The sequence below is a fragment of the Sphaerodactylus townsendi genome, linkage group LG15 (assembly GCF_021028975.2).
Source record: "Sphaerodactylus townsendi isolate TG3544 linkage group LG15, MPM_Stown_v2.3, whole genome shotgun sequence".
In the NCBI taxonomy this organism is placed as follows: Eukaryota; Metazoa; Chordata; class Lepidosauria; order Squamata; family Sphaerodactylidae; genus Sphaerodactylus; species Sphaerodactylus townsendi.
In genome coordinates, this window is record NC_059439.1 from 3,507,732 (window position 1) to 3,521,561 (window position 13,830).

General features: G+C 45.9%; 1 protein-coding gene across 1 annotated transcript in view; it reads right to left on the reverse strand.

Annotated features, from left to right (window-relative positions):
* The window catches only part of POLR1A (RNA polymerase I subunit A), a 56,768-nt gene that overhangs the window by 15,508 nt on the left and 27,430 nt on the right, over positions 1–13,830 (reverse strand). Inside the window, exons 19-24 of the mRNA XM_048517603.1 lie at positions 12,273–12,371; positions 10,663–10,815; positions 7,165–7,247; positions 5,255–5,420; positions 3,925–4,143; positions 1,433–1,647 (exon numbers count right to left, since the gene is read on the reverse strand). Of these exons, the coding sequence (XP_048373560.1) occupies positions 1,433–1,647; positions 3,925–4,143; positions 5,255–5,420; positions 7,165–7,247; positions 10,663–10,815; positions 12,273–12,371 (935 nt within the window). The remainder of the gene's footprint in view (positions 1–1,432; positions 1,648–3,924; positions 4,144–5,254; positions 5,421–7,164; positions 7,248–10,662; positions 10,816–12,272; positions 12,372–13,830) is intronic.

Sequence of the window (13,830 nt, forward strand, 5' to 3'; positions counted from 1 at the left end):
GCCTATGAGGAGAGACTTAGGGAGATGGGTATGTTTAGTATGGAGAAGAAAAGGTTAAGGGGTGACATGATGGCCATGTTTCAGTATCTGAAGGGATGTCAGGCTGAAGATGGAACAAGCTTGCTTTCTGCTGTTCCATAATCTAGGAGGAGGAGTAATGGATTCAAACTATGTGAATAGAGATTCCACCTAAACATTAGTAAGAACTTCCTGATAGTAAGGGCTGTTCGACAGTGGAATAATCTGCCTTGGAGGGCTCGAAGGCCATCTGTGAAGAGAGCTTTGATTGTGTGTTCCTGTATGGCAGGGGGATTGTTTGTTTGTTTGTTTGTTTATTATATTTATATACCACCCTCCCCCAAAGGCTCAGGGCGGTGTCCATCAGTCATAAAAACAATTTAAAACATATAATAATACATAAAATACTAAAACTTGTAGATGGCTTCAACCCCTCCCTCCCCCCTTTGTGTACCCACGGAGGCCAGATGTTCTTTATGGCGAAGTTGGAATCATCCCGGCTGGCCAAATGCCTGGCGGAACAGGTCCGTTTTACAGGCCCTGCGGAAACTCTGTAAGTCCCACAGGGCCCTGATCTCACTCGAAAGCCTGATCCACCAGGTAGGGGCCAGAGCCGTAAAAGCCCTGGCCCTTGTAGAGGGATCGCCTTGGGGCCAGGGATCACCAGTAGGTCCGCCTCCGATGAGCGGAGGAGCTTGAAGGGAGATATAGGGAGAGACGGTCCCTCAGATATGCAGGGCCAAGGCCACAAATGGCTTTAAAGGTCAGTACCAGAACTTTAAACATGACCCGGTACTCGATTGGCAGCCAGTGTAGTTGGTATAGGACCGGCGTAATCCGGTCCCTAGATGTTGCCCCAGAAAGGAGCCTGGCTGCTGCATTTTGCATGAGTTTCAGTTTCTGGATCATGGCTAAAGGTAAGCCCGCGTAGAGCGAGTTACAGTAGTCTAATCTAGAGGTGACCGTGGCATGGATGGTTGGACTGGATGGTCCTTATACCAATTCTATGATTCTACTGATTACAGAAAAGTTCAGCTCCTGCAGAAGTAATTCTTGGAAAGTAAAAAAACAGTTGCACAGAACAGTAGAGAACCAACCTAAACCATCCCATCCATTGAGACTAAAGTAAAAAATCAACAAGAACAAAACACCCCCATCCAAAAAACTTAGTTATTCTGAAACCCTGGCTAATCCTGAAAAAGGTGTTTGGAGATTACAAGTTTGAGGTCCATATTAGTGGGGCTCCTTCAGTAAACAGCACAGTACACCACAAACTGGCAAGTCTGTTAGGGTTTCTCCTATGAATGTGTGCTATGGTTGTCTTTCTTTGGGGCCAGGATGCAAGAAGTCATTGCACAGAGGCTGAGATATGAACGCGTGCCCAAACTACGTGCAAACTAAATAAAATTACCACCTCTCTGGAGAAATTTCAGACGGACAACAGCTGAGCTTGTTCCGAGAGTTCCACTCTGTGAGGAAATTCTCTACATCGTTTTCAAATGTTTCTGACACGGATGCAAAACAGATGTCCGGCTGCCAGATTCCCAGACAAGGATCGGGGCATTTTGTTGCCTTTTTCTGATACTTGCTTCGTCTTTTCTCCTTCAGTCCGTACCACATCTGCAACAGCTGAAATGGATGGAAGTGGTCAAAGTGCAGAGTAAGCAAATTTTCAGTATTATATACACGTGTACAAAAATACAGAAGGATTCCCTTGACTCATATTTATATCTTATGACTGCCAACGTACCATAGGCTATCATAGCATGAAGCAGCAAATCTGCGCTTGGGAGTCAACCCAGCCATGAATAAAGAAGTGTGTAATCCAAAAACAAAGAAACATAATCTGGATTTATACCCTGCTTTTCTTAACTGCAAGGAGTCGCAAAGCTCCTTTGAAGATCCTCTGAAGATGCCAGCCACAGATGCAGGTGAAACATCAGGAGAAAATGCTGCTGGATCATAGCCGGAATCCCCACAACATCCCCAGTCTCAAAGTTGCTTACAAACTCCTTTTCTTCCCCTTACCATGATAGAAACCTTGTGAGGTAGGTGAGGCTGAGGGAATTCTGGGAGAATTGTGGTTGGCTCAAGGTCACCTAGTAGGCTGCATGTGTAGAAGTGGGGAAACAAACCCGGTTCACCAAATTAGAGTCTGCTGCTAATAACCACTAAACCAGTGGTGGCGAACCTTTGGCACTCCAGATGTTATGGACTACAATTCCCATCAGCCCCTTCCAGCATGGCCAATTGGCCATGCTGGAAGGTGCTGATGGGAATTGTAGTCCATAACATCTGGAGTGCCAAAGGTTCGCCACCACGGCACTAAACCATGCTGGCCCGAGATGAAGGGGAAAAAACCCCAAGGCCTGATTAGAGTGGCTTCTTGCTTCAGGGAGCCACAGAACACTGAATGTCCGTTGTGGGGTAGAGGGAAGGGCCTTGAGTGAAAAGAGTAGGGTTCAGTGGTGGGATCCAAAAATTTCAGTAACAGGTTCCCATGATGGTGGGATTCAAACAGTGGCGTAGCGCCAATGGGGCTGGGTGGGGCACGATGGGAGCGTGGCTGGGCATTCCGGGGCGGGGCTGTGGCAAGGACACAGCCGCTGCGCCGGTCCTTGGGCTGGAAACGAATGCACGCAGGTGCAGGCTGCCACGCACGCCGGTGCACCTACTACTAGACTGCTTCAAGTTCTGCACGCTACTGCTGAGGAGCGGAGGAGGGGCGTAACTAAGGCAAAAACCACGTGGCAAAATCACCCATGAGTCACCCCCTCTGGTAGGGTTTGGATGTAAGATGCTTATTTCTCAATGGTGATTTTTCTCCCAACTTGCCCCTCACCTTGCAGTGTGGCAATGGACAGGTAAAAACACCAGCCACGCCCCTTCTACTATGTCACGCAGGTTCATTAATAGGTGAGTAAATTCCTGCTCCTTTGGTTCCAGACCTCAGCCTCTAGGGCAGTTCTGCACAGTAACATTACCTTGAATATCAGAGGTATGTGAGCAGGTGGCAGCTCAGCAGTGTGGAGCTAGTATGAGTGTGTGTGTGGGGGGGGGGGTCCCCTCACTCCTGATTCCAGTGACCCTTCAACGTGTCACTTGCACAACAACAACACTAATAACAATTACAAATATATTCCCCCCTCCCTCTGCCAAAGCAGTTCACAACTACCTCAGGGCAGTTCACCACTCCTAGCCAAGGTCTTCACAATGCCACATACAATACATTAAGGAAGTCAACAACCCACATAACCTGATTAAAAAACAGAGAAGGGGCTGGCTGAGAAAGGAATGAGAATGCAAGGAGCAGGCAGGGGGATGTTCCATGTTCCAGCCAGCTGATGAAATGCCCATAGGTTCAAAGCCACTGCTGTCCTCAACCACAGGACCAGTGGAGCATCTCCGTCTTACAGGCCCTCCACGGCTGGGAAAGGTCCCTCAGGGCCCAGGTCTCTTTGGACAGAGAGTTCTACCCAGCAGGGGCCACAGAGAAAAAAGCTGTTGCCCTGGTTGAGGATAGCTGGATGGCCTTTGGACCAGGGATCACCAGGTTCTCTTGGGGCAATAACAAACCTAGTGTATTTCAGAGGGGACTCTCCTTATGATCCCTGACACGCCACCCTGAGCTTTTTGAAGGGTAGGTGGGACTGAGAGAGCTCAGAAGAACTGTGACTAGCCCAAGGTCACCCAGCTGGCATGTGTGGGAGGGCACAGGCTAATCTGAATTCCCCAAATAAGCCTCCACAGCTCAGGCGGCAGAGCTGGGAATCAAACCCAGTTCCTCCAGATTAGATACACGAGCTCTTAACCTCCTACGCCACTGCTGCTCCTAAATATTTTAAATATTTACAACGTGATCAAATCCACTGCTAAATCAATGGGTGGCATTACGGTCTGAATTACCTGCAGAGTTTTAGGCTCTCGTCCATTTATGAGTTCTCCACTAGGGATCTGCGCGGTTACATTTGCCATCTTTTTCTGAGAAAACAGCAAAAAACCTCCTTTTCTGACCGGCTGCTGGTGTCTGACTCGCCACCTCTTGATAGCGCTGAACTGTTCCTTCGCACGCCAAGGGTCTGTTTTTACCAGAACTTCATCTAAATGTTTAGATTTCTCTATTATCTGTAAGAAATTGATAACAAAGTTAAGTGTCCATACAAAATGTTTATCATGCTTCAAACTACACATTCCCCTTACACCACAGGTGTCAAACTCGCGGCCCTCCAGATGTTATGGACTACAGTTCCCATCATCCCCTGCCAGCATCATGCTGGCAGGGGATGATGGGAACTGTAGTCCATAACATCTGGAGGGCCGCGAGTTTGACACCTATGCCCTACACAGTGGTGGACTGCAAAGAGCTAAGTCAGACACGCAGAAGAAGGAGGAGAGTTTGGATGTATTCCCCCTTTCTTTCTGTAAGGAGTCTCAAAGCATCTTACAACTCCTTCCCTTCCTCCTCCACAACAGACACCTCCAAACAGTTATCAATTTGCATCATCAATTCATCAAACGACCCTCTTGAACACAGCCCCAAACATTTTCTTAAAAAAAAACTGATTCGCAGCTCCTCCAGAGAGGGAGTCAGGCAGGACCTTATTTCATGTGGCTCCTTTCCAAGGTCTTTTCACCTGAGGCCGAAAGCAAGTAGGAGGGGACATCAAGAAGGTGTTGTGGAAAGGAAAGGTGCAGCTGCACACATGAAGTCCTTCAAGCAGACCTATGATGGCAAACGGCACAAGGACCATCTCCCTCTAGCAGTGGCGTAGGAGGTTAAGAGCTCGTGTATCTAATCTGGAGGAACCGGGTTTGATTCCCAGTTTGATTCCCCGCTCTGCCGCCTGAGCTGTGGAGGCTTATCTGGGGAATTCAGATTAGCCTGTGCACTCCCACACATGCCAGCTGGGTGACCTTGGGCTAGTCACAGCTTCTCGGAGCTCTCTCAGCCCCACCTACCTCACAGGGTGTTTGTTGTGAGGGGGGAAGGGCAAGGAGATTGTCAGCCCCTTTGAGTCTCCTGCAGGAGAGAAAGGGGGGATATAAATCCAAACTCTTCTTCTTCTTCTAGTTTCTGGGAGCAAGGAAAGGAGTTCATCAATATAAATCCTTAGAAGTGGTTCAAAATAACAGCTCGCTGTCTTGTGAAATTATACATCCTTGTAAGTACAAGATCGGATTCAAAACCCATGGAAATTAACAGGGAGGTGAGGCGAAAGATATACAAGACTCCTACCTTGTAGTTATCTACAATGAAAGGAAACCGCTTGGGCTGCAGGAACTGTATTTTGGGAACGTTTAAGCCATCTTCTCCGTAGAGAAACTGCACGATGCTGCCATCGCTGTCCCGTACAGTCAGGTCATAATGAACTATCAGCCCTTCCAAATGCTTTATGATGCATCTATGAAAAAAGGAAGGGGGAAAAAAATCAACAACTGTTCTGTGTTGTGACCCAAAGTTATTTTTCTAAATGAGTGAGAGGGGATCCTAATGGGTAAAGTCTTCAAAAGGTGTTCAAGAAACCGCCCAAGTGCTGAAGGTTGCACCGCAGGCATCACCGGCCAAGCTGCGCACTCTTTAAGCCAACCAATTGTGCACCTGAGATATCTGAGCTGAAGGAACTGAGCAGTTCTGTCTTTGTTCAAAAGCCATTTAGCAGTGAACTTTACATGGGGCTTCCTTTGAAGACGGTCTGAAAGCTGGAGCTGGTGCAAAATGGAGCAGCTGGGCTGCTGATGGGTCAACCTGGCCGGTTGCAGATAATGAAAGAACTACACTGGCCCCCCATTAGCTATCAGGTCCAATTCAAGGTATTGACAATCATATTTAAAGCCCTAAATGGCTTGGGTCTCACATACCTAAAGGAACACCTATGCCAGTGGTTCTCAACCTTCCTAATGTCGTGACCCTTTAATATAGTTCCTCATGTTGTGGTGACCCCCAACCCTAACACTTATCCATTTTACAGACGGAGAACACTGATGCAGAGAGTCTCAGCTGACCCCTGTGAAAGGGTCATTCGACCCCCGAAGGGGTCCTGACCCCCAGGTTGAGAACCGCTGGCCTATGCCCATATGAGCTGGCCCATGCACTGAGGTCAAGTAGGAGGCCATCCTGGGAATCCCTTCTGCTGCCAAGGTGTGGCGGGAGGGGGCTCACGGGAGGGCTTTTTCGGTAGTAGGCCCCAAGCTGTGGAACAGCCTCCCTGCAGAAATTCCCCAAGCACCCACACTTTATGGATTTCGGCATCTGGTCAAAACCTTCCTCTTTACCCAGGCCTTCGATGTGTGACCCCCAGGGGCCCCCGTATCGATGCCAGCTGAAGGGTGGGGGGAGGGTGAGGTGGGGTGGGAATTTTGAATGATGTTTTTATCTACTGTTTTTCAAAGATGTTTTTATAATAGTTTTTAAGGATCGTATGTTTTTGGGATTGTATGTTTTAACGGGGCTTTTAACCCCATTATGTAACTTGCCCTGGGACTTCGCTATAGGGCAGGGTATAAATGGAATGAATGAATGAATGAATGAATGAATGAATGAATGAATGAATGAATGAATGAATGAATGAATGAAATTAAATTGTTCAGTCGAAATGAATGAATGGAATCGAATGTGAAATGAATGAATGAATGAATGGTCATGACAGTTAGAACATGGTGATCATATCCTATCCAGCAGAGGTATGAGTCAGCAAGAAAGGAATGATCTGACAGCTAGAGAACAGCAAGCAGACCGGTTCAATCCAGTTGCTAGTGACCTTTACAGTGATTGGTGGAACCATGTATATAAGCAACAGCAATGTACTGTGTGTTTGTTCCTTAGGGAAACAAGTGCCTGGCGAAGCACTTTGCTGGACTGTTTAATATGAATGAATGAATGAATGAATGAATGAATGAATGAATGAATGAATGAATGAATGAATGAATGAATGAAGGCTGCCTCAACCTTGGTCCACTGCAGCCAGTATTGCATACTTAGACTGGCAGGGGCTCTTTCAGGGCCTTCTGCATCACCTGCTACCTGTAGCTGAACATGAGGACTGAAGCTGGGACCTTCTGAATGCCAACCACATGCTCATCCACTCAGCCACAGTCCCTTCCCATAACCTCTGTTCCACATTAAACAATTAAGAAAGATGGCTTCACCTTTGAAGGTATCCAGATCGGCTGGTTTTGACAGCTGTATCCACCAGTCCCTCTCGACCAGCCATACAATGGAAGAAGAATTCCTGAAACACAATTACAACCTCTGTGAACAAAGAAAACATATCCACCCTGCAGAACACAATGAGGCTCAGATTCATCACGTATGCTCTTAGGTGTTCCAGATCGTTTTCAAGGTGTTGATATTGACCTTTAAGGCCCTACGCAGCATGGGGCCCTCATACCTACGGGACCGCATCACCCCTTATGTCCCGCATAGACCGCTACGTTCGGCAGTGGTGGAACTGCTGGAAACCCCTAGCCCTGCGACTATGCGGTTGGCCTTGACCCGGGCCAGGGCCTTTACGGCTTTGGCCCCTGCCTGGTGGAATGCTCTCCCTCCAGCTGTCCGGGCCCTGCAGGACCTTGGTGAGTTCCCGGTGAGGGCTCCGTGTAAGATCTGAGCTGTTCCAACCGGGCCTTTGGTGAGGCTTGGCTGCAGTGATTCTACCCTACCCCACTGAGGCTTTCTTCGCCAGTTTTCATCTTTGGCAGGGCCTTGATTCCATCTTGGGCCCTGCCTTTCCCCCTCCCAGCCTTTTGGATCGGGCAGCCTGTCTTTAATCTTGCTTGCTTTTAACTTTGTCATTTAAATTTTAAGATATTGCTGCTGTGGAAATTTGTTCTAATGTGGTTAGTTTTAGTTATGTATTTTATGTGCTGTTATTGGAACAGCTGTATTGTGAGCCGCCTCGAGCCCTTTGTGGGTGAGGCGGACTATAAATCTAAATCTAAATCTAAATAATAATAATAATAATAATAATAATAATAATAATAATAATAATAATAATAATAATAATAATAATAATAATAATACTGCAGCTGGTAAGGATGACCTTACATGATCACATGTAACCCTGACAGTTCATTAAAGTAGCTGAAGAACTAGTAGATTTGCTGCTCTTTTAATCGTGGATAAGTGCCCCAAGTTTAACCTTGTAATCTTGCTTGGGAAATTAATGGGTGCTACCAAGATGAATTTTTAAATGCATATGTTGCTTCTCTTTCAAATCATTTGGGGACCAATCATGTTATCTAGAGGAAAGATTCATCTCTGTTTCTAATTGTCACTTCCTCTATACAAATGGAATGGGCAAATCAGTTTTCTGAAGTGGATCAGTCAAAGAAGAATACACAGGGGAACTTTTGGGGGGGAGGGGCTTCCAAACTTTTCATGATATTCCAGGACAATCATCCGAATTTTCATGAAACTGAGTAGTGCAAACCGTTAACTGGATGTGAGTTAGCTAGTTTGTTCCAGCTGAATCTGCCATCCTAGAAATTCAGAGGTAAAGGACTCCCTTACAAGTGTACTTATTTTCCCTCCAGCGGCTTCTGTACCTTTGCTGTTGAGGATAAGGACATTGTTCCCTGACCGTCCACGTGGCAGCTATTCTAGCAACCTGGGCGGGGTGGTGAGTTTTCTGTGTTGCACAGGGATTGGACTACATGGCCCTTGAGGCCCCTTCCTGCTCTATGTTTCTGTGTTTCACCTGGAGGTCCACTCTCACTGTACACAACCACCTGAGTGAATACATTCCTGGTCAGTTTGGTCTTCCACCCCATCACTGGATCTCCAGATTGGGTCTCGTCAGAAAGCCTCCATCTACCTTCAACCTACGAATGTAGCACTCTTAGTGGCCAAAACAGCGGAGAGTCAGTGTGGTGTAGTGGTTAAAAGCAGGTGCACTCTAATCTGAAGAACCAGGTTTGATTCCCCGCTCTGCCGCTTGAGCTGTGGAGGCTTATCTGGTGAACTAGATTAGCTTGTGCACTCATGCCAGCTGGGTGACCTTGGGCTAGTCACAGTCCTTTGGAGCTCTCTCTTAGCCCCACCTACCTCACAGGGTGTTTGTTGTGAGGGGGGAAGGGAAAGGAGACTGTAAGCCCCTTGGAGTCTCCTACAGGAGAGAAAGGGGGGATATAAATCCAAATGCTTCTTCTGCTCTGCTCCTCCATACTTATCAACCTGCCCACGCTCCTCCTTCGCCCATCATGAGATGTAGCATTCCCTGGAGGCTGGAACAGAGCTAGCTTCATACCTTGCAGGAAAAGCCACTAGCTTTTGTCCCTGTGGCCCCAACAAAGGTGAGGTCTCTTTGAAGCAATGGAGCAATCAGATGCTGAGTGCCATTAAGCTGTGCTCCAACATGGCTCACAAACCCCTGTAAAGAACGATGACAGCGCACTCCTCTAGAACTGGAGCAACGTCCAATGCCTTTAGCAGAAATATTTTTGTACAAGATCTGGTTCACAAGCCACCTTGCAGCACCCGCGGGGTCCCCGGCACAGCATCCTGCTGCCGCTTTTCCAGCTGCCTGCCGGGCAGCCTTAGAAAATGGGAGGCAGTTTTGCCAGCAAGACTTCAGATCAGCCACTGGAGATCTGATTGGCGGCTGCCCAAATGTCAAAAAACACTGCTTTAGCACAGCACAAGGATCTTCACTGAGTGACTGAAAGTCAGCTGCACGCAGGCAAGGAAACATTTTAAAGCAATGTGTTCATTTTAAAAGCAGCCCGTTGAACTTCTTGTTGAAATGCTGAAGATTTACTACGAGGGTTTTATTTATTGAGCAAGGCTGCTTACAATACTAGTTAAAGGCATTTTCAGGAAAAACAAAACAAAAAAATTAGCAAACCCCAAATCTCTCCCCCTCCTTTAAACTCTGACTGCCCCCCCCCCCCCCGAAAGCCCTGGCAAATATGCAGGCCTTGCAGCATCTCTGGAAGGTCTCCAAGTAGGGGCCCTCCCCTCCCCCTCTTCAAGGAGCCCCTTCCCCAGAGACGCAGCCACGAGGGAAAAAGGTCCTGGGCTCTGGTCGGTGCCGGACAGGCCACTCTAAAGTGGTGGGAGAGCCAACAGGGCCTGATCACTGTAGATGCCACACAGGGCCATGTGGGAGGAGACGGTCCCTAAGCTGGCTCCGCCTCCTGAGGCAGTCATTTTGTGCGTGCGCACACCGCCCTGTGTCAGAATGCCAAAAGTGCCCGCAAGGCTCAAAAGGACTGCGGCTGCTGCGATACTCAGTTGCTCAAATGCTAGGAAAAGACACACCATGCCCTGCATAGCAGAACTTGGAAGGCCAGAACCTTTGGTACAGCTGTCCTGAATGCTCTTTCGGCATGACGACTCCAGCGCCCACTTCCCCAGTGAACAGACTCCGATACAATTTAAGGTCTTTCACAGAATTCACAAACAGAAATTAGCCAATTATGGACAGAGGAGTTGGTAACTGGGCCTCTAAGGACAGGGTATAGGGAAATCGTTCAGGAAGGGATAATGGTTTTATTCAGACTGTCAACCTTTCCTATGTAACAGAAAAGCAAAATCCCTGTACCTGTAAATCTACCTGTAAGACTACCTGTAAATTTGGATAAAACTGAAGGTCCTTTGGGAAATGCAGCAATATAATAAAGAAACAATAACAAAAGATAACTTACGGCAGGCTTGATGCCCGTGAGAAATCTCCCCGTCACGAACCCCCCTGATCTGGGGGAAAAGTCGTAAGACTGGAAACAGGGCAACGATTTGCCAGATGGCATCAACGGAGGCCTTCGACCTTCCAACTCAATTTGGCCCAGCAAGCAAGAAATCTTTCGGAAGCAGAGAGAGAGGATGATGCTAAAGCAGCTACTAAAAACAGCTTATTCATAAGCACACCTTTTTCTCCATGTTAAAGGAAAGCACTTTCATGCACCAGTTTGGTCCCGGAAGTGCCAGCTTTGATCCCACTAGAAAAATCTAAAACAGCCATTTCTATGCACTGTTTTCTTACTAGTATTTAGAGAATATGAAGAACGGAAAAGCAGCACAGGGGCTGATGGGCTTGGGGGTTTTTTATGGAATAATTTGTTACAGTAAATTTTAAACAAAAATATTTTTTGATTGGCAGGCATTGCTCAGCTCTCCGCACTCAGAGGACACTTGAGTTGACAGCTGGTATGGTGTAATTGAGTCAGGGAACTCCAAGTCCCAATTTGGGCATGAAGGCCTGAGCTGGCGCAGCAGGATTGATGGCCAGGAGGAAGCCGACTAACGTTGGCTCCTCACCTGGTCACACACTGGACTGCCCCTGCTACGCTGTCAGGGATGGGGGTGCAGGGACACTGGAACCATCTCCCACCAGTGGGGAGAGCCGTGGTGGCCTGCACAGCCCCGCGCCGCTTCCTCTGGCAGATTCCCCCGCCCATATTTGGATGGGGCTGTGCCGCTCTATTTTCTTGGGTCCCAAACATCGTCCTGCACTCCCATTTTTGCCCATTCTTTTTGTTAAGGGTGCAGACTTAGACCCCTGATACTTCAGCACAAAGTCTGCAGTCTATTTTACATAGACATAAAACGCTTCCATCTACTTCAGGTAAGGCCCTCAAGTGGCGTACAAGAAACATGCTTAGATACAATGCTTGATGGGTTGAAAATGATTGCTTTATTGCATGGAAAACTGGCTTGATACTTGTCCTCTATTGACTATTTTTGTATTCTTTATATAAAGAGAATGTCCAATGTTTGTTTTATGACGGAAATGTGGCCGTTTCCTTTGTGCAGAAGCAAAGAAGAGAGGTTTCTAGGCCAAACAGTATATCGTAAAGTATCTAAATTACTGGTTAAAAATCAACTGATCTCAAATTTATTGTTGAGAGTAACATTGTGTCACGATTAGACTTTACTATTAGAAGAAACAATGAACAATTTGTTTATCTGTCAAAATATCCCATTTTCAAATCTACTGAACTAATTCCAGTTTGTCTGGAGACAAAAAAGGCACAAAATCCTTTTCTTTATAAAATAATGTGTATTCTTCCACTTCTCAACTTCAACTGCCGCAACTGTCTTCTTCCACTGGCATTTCAAAAGTTGCATTTTCCCTGGCTAATTTCCATTTCCCTGACTTGCCCCATCTTTCCAAAAAATGGCAACCCTGGATGAAGAAAGTTCCCAGGGAAAAAAATGGATTTCTCCAGGTTTTTCCTTGGTCCACACAACTTACATTTCTAAAAGAAAACAAAAAAACCAGGGAGCAAACAAAATTTAAAAGAAACTGCATGAATACCTGCATAGTATTCACAGTCGATCCTTTGGCTCCTGACTGTACCATCAACTGCAAATTATTTTCTGGGAAGCTCCGGTGAAGACCAAGAGGCATGCACACCTGCATTATTTAGAGAATTGAACAAGAATCAGTCATCTTTTGAGCAATAAAGTCAGTTTTCTGAGAAAACCTGATCTGGATGCCTGAAAATAGAGCATGATTTGAGTTAGCATGTTTACTGTAACTTATTATACTTCATACACAACATTTTTGTAAGTAGTTTGTGTTAATTTAATGTCCCTATAGCAATAAATAGTTGAACTTAAATGCTTGATTAGTGTGGTTTAAATGTTACATTCAAGCTAATTCAAAGGTTTATGCGGAAATTATTTTTACTGGAGTGATACAATTTTCAAGACAGTACCAGATAAACTTCCCTTATGTATGTACATTTGTGTTGTCAATTCACAACCATCTTATGGGGACTCCAGAGAGGGGTTTTCAAGGCAAGTGAGAAGCAGAGGTGACTTGGTATTGACTACCTCAGCAGCGTCTTCCTTGGCGGTCTCCCATCCAAGATCGGATCACTGCACATCCCCAAACTTGCCTTACATTGTACAAATTTAAGGAAAAAACCCAAAGGGATTGAAAATGGCTGACATGCTAATTTTAGCATACCCAAAGAACTGTGTATGATATACTATGGGTGTGGCTGTACTGCCATCTGGATCAAAGAATTTAACTCTGTTCCATAAAAGTAACTAGGGTACTTCAGTTTCACTGTCTTCATAGTATCAATGACATTACTGGTTAGTGTCATATCAAATCAATGATTACAGCTCTTTCATCATGTGAGAGGAAGCATATAAATACGTTCCATCCAAACACTTAATTATTGGTTCCCCACCCTGGGACATGGACAATATACCACACTAAACTTTCCCTTCTCACTTAGACACAGTGTGAATCAGACTTTTCTCTGTGATACACCTCTGAAGATGCCAGCCACAGATGCAGGCAAAACGTTAGGAACAAAATCCACCAGACCATGGCCACACTGCCCGGAAAACCCACCAGAACCAGTTGAATCCGGCTGTGAAAGCCTTCGACAATACATATAAATATGGATTTCAGCTTTGCTTTTGAGGGCATCTGCACAGCCCAGTCAGATGAATTTATAACTCTTTTCCATTTGGACTATTACATTTATTTATAGTTATCTCTCTCTAAGGGAGACTATAGTGGCTTAAATCATAACAGCAGAAACATAAATTAATTTAGAAAGTTATTTAAAACAATTCATGAACATAAAACAACTGGCAACATTCAAAGAAAGTCATTAAAAAAATCCTATTGGCTATAAACAGACCATAAAACAGCTAAAATGATAAAATCTGAATTGAAAGTCTGGGTATGCCCTTGACTTCCACGGTTACATCTTACAAGATTCCTCAACGTAAGCACCTGCAACACATTAAAGACAACTTCGCAACTGCCAAACTTGCCCAATATTGCATTGGCAATGGCATCCATTCATTGTTATTGGACTTATGAAACAAGAAATCTTTAGAAATTTCTC